This window comes from Limulus polyphemus, unplaced genomic scaffold (assembly GCF_000517525.1).
Source record: "Limulus polyphemus unplaced genomic scaffold, Limulus_polyphemus-2.1.2 Scaffold585, whole genome shotgun sequence".
Lineage (NCBI taxonomy): Eukaryota > Metazoa > Arthropoda > Merostomata > Xiphosura > Limulidae > Limulus > Limulus polyphemus.
Genome location: NW_013666195.1, coordinates 285,653 through 291,876, shown reverse-complemented (window position 1 = coordinate 291,876; position 6,224 = coordinate 285,653). Strand labels below are relative to the sequence as shown.

The following is a 6,224-nucleotide window of genomic DNA, read 5'->3' as shown; positions in this document are numbered from 1 at the left end:
GGTGTAATAGTCATACAGTCTCTAAAGCCATCCAAGCAGTGTATTGTTGCTAATGGTAGGGCAAATAGGAGTTTAGGTTGTATCTACAGAAATATTGATACAAGTCTAAAGAGGTTATAATTTCATTGTACAGGTCACTGGTTAGGCCACACTTGGAATACTGTGTTCAGTCTTGGGCTCCTTATCTTAGGAAAGACACTAAATTGTTGGAAAGGGTTCAGAGAATGGTGCCTGGGATGGAGGGTTGTCATATGAGGAGAGGTTGAAATTGTTTTCTCTTGAAAAAAGAAGAGTTTGGGGGGGGGGGGGAAGTCTAATTGAGGTGTTTAAGATTTTAAAGGGAATTGATAGTGTTGATGCATCATCTTTTTTCATACTTAACAGTGAGAACAGTTAGAACTAGGGGACACAAATATAAATTTTGGCAGAGTAGGAGTCATCTTCAACTAAGACAGTTTTATTTTTCTAACAGGGTGGTTAGTCTTTGGAATGGGTTGCCTTCAGATGTTGTGGAAGCAGTAAATTGAAATGAGTTTAAGAGAAAGCTTGATAAGTATACAAATAAGGGCTGCTTATAGATGTTTTTTTTTAGTTTATTTAAATAGTTTTAGTTTAGTTTAAAAGATGGAACAACCGAGATGGACCAATAGATCCCATGTTGTTCCAAAACATTGTTATATTATTAGTAAATTTTTACTAGGTTATTTTAAACATTTAGTTGTTCATGACACAGTAAATTAAGATTATATATGAAATCAAATTTTGTTTTACAATAAAGATTGGAATGCAAATCATGAAGGAAAATAGCTATCAATAAAAGGAAAAAATGGTGTAGGCATTTGAGAAGTTACATTCCTAAACTTATTTTCTTTCATGAAGATTATTATTCCTGTGGAAATGATAGGGAAATCAATATTACTTACCTTGAAAGCTTAATATGTCATCATACAAGTCAAAAGTTAAAAGTGGTTCTGGTAGTTCTCTCAAGAAGGACTTAATCATTACAGCAGCAACATGAATATCACCATGTTCTTCAAAATTCACTGGCTTACCTAAAATTACCAAAAACAACAAAAAACGATATCACTATATCTTATTGAAGTCATGCTTCATTCAAACTATGTCTTTTCTCTTTTAAGTACCATACCATTTACTTAATAGTGTAAAGTTAAAACGACAGTAAACTCCAGGAGAAACTTTATTTTATTTAAAACCAATCCTTCAGTTTATGCTTTCAGGGGAATAGTATCTGCTACAGGCATCAAAGGTATAAGCTGAAAGAGTGGTATTAAAGAAAATCAAGTTTCCTGGAGTTTACTTTCATTTAGTTCATGTAATTAATCAGAACCATATTTACATAACTACCTTTTAAATAACAACAAATGTTAACTTATCATTTCAAGTGAAATATTTTTTTATATAACACAAAAAGTTGTGCTTGTAAAGGACTACACAACAATAAAAACACAACCTTAAAGTTTTGTTGGTTATAACATACCTTCATCAAACAAACTCTGTACTGTCTTAAGAATCTGGGTATTAGCTGATCTCCTGAAAATTCCCTCGGTTTCAAGTGCTGCACAAGAATAAAAGCAAATTAATATTATAAATGTACTACTTTGAAAGCTTTTAACCAAAAGAAAAAATCAGATGTGCAAATTATTAATCTTGTTTTGTATACTGTATTTATGGCAAAGCAACTGTCACTAATTTCTAACTATTGACTGGAAGGAAGACAGTCAGTCAGCAACAACCTACCACCCACCATATGCATTAGGGGATTGACTGTCAATCTTATAATGTACCAGCTCTGAAATCTAGTTCTACCACAGGACCAACCCATGGCTAAAATTATTACTCAATTTCTTTTATATATTATCCATCCATGGATTTACTACAAAATGAATTCTTGTCTTATAAGTCATGAAAACAAATAAGTGTTTTTCTTAGAATATGAAAAAACAAAAAATAAATTTATCAAATAGGATAGCTGACTAAGTGCATTTAACTATCACAGACAGATAAAAAGTTTTTTGCATAATATTTTCAGTGTTACGTACAGTTATCAATGGTCTGTGAAGTAAAAATACATCCATAACTCTTCTTTTTTTGATAAGATTTTATTAAATAAATAAAAAGAAACACAAAAATTATAGTATTTAACTTTTTCAATGCTTAATGGAAGTCTGTCTGTACTAGAACGATGTTTCAACATGATTACATTTAATGTTTCATGTTTTAAAACGTGTACCTAAAGAACTATAAATACTAAAATAGACGTATTCTATATAAGAACAAAATATCTAGAAGTACAATCTTATCACCCTTCTTTTGTTTTACCAATGCTTAATTTTTCCACTTTTTAATTTCATAACCATTAGTTTCATAACCATAGCTATAATACACATTGTAACTCTTACTGACAAGTATCATGCAGGTTTTAACCTTATTTAATATTTCATTCCTGTTTGAAGCTTTGCACTAAAAATATGCTTTACCTGTAAAGACAGAACTTATGAACAAATAGATGGCCTAAGCATGGGCAGCCCTCTGTCACTTGGATTATGTAAATTGTTTATCAATAAAATAGAAAGTCAGGCCATTAACACAACTCTACACCCTCCCATATACTGGGTTAGATACTTTGACAATGTATTTTGTGGATTTGAAGACAACAAACATCAACAGTCATTTCTACAACATGTAAACAACATTCACTTTAACATCAAATTCACTCATGAAGAAGAGAATGAAAACCAGGTTTTAAATTACATGAACATAATAATAGTAAGAAACTCAAACAGTTTTAACACGAAAATCGTTCACAAATCTGGTAATGATTACATCTATATAAAGTGGGACTCAGCCCACTCAACTCAACAAAACATTGGCATATTATCATGTATTTACAACACAGCATTTAACATATGTAGTAGCAGCAATCTGCAGCATGAATTAGAATCAATATCTAAAACATTTATTAACAATTGTCACTTCCCTAAACACACTACCACTAGAACCCTAACCAAGTATAAAAACAAACTCAATAACAGAAAAAAAAAGAAAAGGAAAATAACATAAACACCATGAAGGAAACAAAATGCACAAATTCAGACACACTGATAGGTGTCTTACGATATCATAGCTATGTAATCAAAAACATCATAAATATTTAGAAACAAGCAACAAAAAACATAAAATAAACACCAAAGTTATGTTTATTCAAAAACTGAGCACCAAGATCAAAGTTCATCTCAAGAGGGTTTATTCTGACAACTTCAACAACGGAAGTATCTACAAGTATCAATGTGATAGCACTTACAAAGGAAAAACAGAATGCAACATAAGCTTTAGGATTAAAGAACATAACAAGCCCCATCACACATTTATGAACACAGCACAACAAATCAACATCCAATTAACAACTTTAAGATATTATGCGATGAAAACAACATTAATAGAGGAAAAATAAAAGAAAGCTTATTCGTGAAATAAAACCTAACTTAAATCAAAATACAGGTGTCTCCCTATATGCCTTCTAAGCACAAACACTGATCTTTCAGACTTTTAGTTGATGACTCTATGAGTGGCATGAAGAGTGATTCAGTGATAACATCTGTTTATCATGAGTGATTTAAAATGCAAGAAAGAGTCCTGTGTGGAATTAATTTGAAACAGTTAGTGATTTTAAAATGACATGTAAATTGTGTAGCATATTACTTTCTTGTGGTGGTAAAGGACGTCAACTTCCTGTGTGTTTGCCAAACAACAAAACATTCATTTGTATTACAAAAAAAAAAGAATTGTAGAATACTACTGATCATTTCACCCAAGAGTTGAACTACACAACTGGTAAAATGATTGTGTTGGATAACCAACTGCATTCAATTGTTACTGGGGAGGGGTTTGTTCATTTGGTGATGAAAATACAATTACTACATAAATTATCAAGCAAAATCTATCTTACTGAGGAAAACTGTCCCAGATATAAATAAAAGATGCAAGGTTGCAACTGCTGGCCAAAATCTGAAGGTCAATGCCATTTATTTAACATCAAATATCTTATCACACTCGACATCAAACAACAATTTCAATAACTTCACAGGATATATGGACTTATAACATGCTGCTTTTAATATCAATCATTTTAAAAGAGATATTAATGGTGATGCAATAGGAAAAATGTTGGAAAATTTAATGAATATATGGGAACTTAAAAAAAGAAAAATATTTGCTTCCTAATAAGAAATAATGGAGCAAATATTGTGAAAGGTTCTAATGATTCTGGATTGTCAAGTAAATTATGTTTTGTTCATACATTACAACTTGTGAATATAAATACTCTGTAATTCCAACAAGCTGTAGTTGATCTCATAATAGTCAATATAAAGACTGTTACAGTTTAACCTTTTGTTTTAAGTATCCCTTAAAACAAGCTTGTACAAGATGTGCTGACAAAATGGAATTAAACATGTTATCTTTTTGAAAGGGTTTTGGAACAAAAGAGAGAGCAACATGCTTCTATGCTGTAGACAATATAACCAACCTATCAATAACCAATGGTCCCTATTAGAAGGATGTTTAAAATTGCTACAATCATCTGAAAAAATTATTGAGAACGTTAGTTTCAGAGTCTTTATCATTTAAGAAACTAACCTAACTGTGGCTGCTCTTCATTGCTATCCATTGAAGGAATACAAATGCCACTTTGGACTGGAAACAATGAAAACATCCTTGAGAGAAAGGCTAGAAACTAGATCTACTGGAATACAAAGCAATCCAAATTCCAATTTAGCTACCTTGTTAGATTCTCACAGTAGCAGTTTTCAGAGAACAACAGAACTAAGCAGCATAACAGAGTTTGATGGGCAAAGCACTAACATAGACAGATAGTGGAAGTGTCTTAAATGACTACTCACCATTAGTCACTACCAAGTTAAAAGTTTTCAACAGATGACATGACTCATTCTTATTTTACAAGTAACTACAAAATTAATTATCATAGTCAAACTGGTCTTAAGAAAAAAGATGCTGTAACCAGTGATATTAATTTCTATTTACCTCTGCCACTTTTAAAGTGACAATAAAATTTGCCATTGTGGTAGAAACTGGAGAGACTCATTTTCATTACTATCTCAGTGTACATTAAGATTCTTATCAACCCCAACCAAAAGTATATGTAGTAGACATTTGTTCTCAGAAGTCAACAATATTTATATGGTAAAGAAAAACAAGTTGCTTCCACAAAATGTAGAGCAGCTACCGATCTTGCATCGCAACTCAAATTCTTTAACTTTAAGTGCTGAGCAAGCATATCTGAAGGAGGAACCTTAATGAGAAAGTGAATATTTCAATGTACTTTAAATATATAAGTTATGAGCTTTGTGATATAATGACATGAGTGTAGTTTTACAAGAACACAAAACAAAAATATTTAGGGCTACCAAACATTTCTCTCATTACCTATAAAAAAAATAGTGCTTTCATTAAACTTAAAATGAATATTAAATTAAAAATTAAATGGACTTGTGACCACAAAAATAAAATATATGTTACTGATAAATGAGCTTGTTAAATAAGAAAACTTACTAATACTATTACAATTTTACATTAATAATGTTATTAATTAATTGGTCTTCTGTGTGTTGGTTTGATATTTGAAACTTCCTACTTCCTAGGACAAACAGCAGGTTTCAGGTTATATCGTTCTTGGTAAGTATAAAATTACAATTCTTTGGCTGCTGAATAGATACTAGTATTCAGCTAAACCTAATACTGGGCAAAATGACCAATTAGATCAGACACTTATACTAACCAATTACCAGCTACAATCCTACTAATAACAAGTAACAGCGAATTACTTTCAGTAAATGCGGTACCATGTAATTGTTTTGTTAGAAGTTTTAATCAGTATTGTTACACAAAACAAAAATTTATATATATAGAGTATGATAAATTACTGAAAGCACAGTATATCAGTGCATGAAGAAAATGTTAATGAATGACTCTATTTCATTTAAACAATACAAAATGTGAAATTTTCTAGAACTATTTTTTTTATCAGAAAGGCATTACATTAAATAAGATATATATTGATAATTATGTTTAATATAAATAAATACCTGTATCACTGTCAAGGTAAGCAATACACTCTTTCACAACTCGGGGTATGGGGTCACCACTGTTGTGTTCTTTGATGCTATAGTAAATAAACCCATCACTTT

At 30.9% G+C, this 6,224-nt stretch overlaps 1 protein-coding gene across 2 annotated transcripts in view; it reads right to left on the bottom strand.

Moving 5' to 3' along the window:
* Positions 1-6,224, bottom strand: part of LOC106459280 (rho GTPase-activating protein 1-like) — a 44,629-nt gene that overhangs the window by 19,820 nt on the left and 18,585 nt on the right. For both annotated transcript variants that reach the window (XR_002610548.1, XM_022385727.1), the window contains exons 9-11: positions 6,123-6,199; positions 1,499-1,576; positions 924-1,052 (exon numbers count right to left, since the gene is read on the bottom strand). Coding sequence is in view for 1 of the 2 variants with exons in the window: in XM_022385727.1 (XP_022241435.1) it covers positions 924-1,052; positions 1,499-1,576; positions 6,123-6,199 (284 nt within the window). In the remaining variant the exon portion in view is untranslated. The remainder of the gene's footprint in view (positions 1-923; positions 1,053-1,498; positions 1,577-6,122; positions 6,200-6,224) is intronic.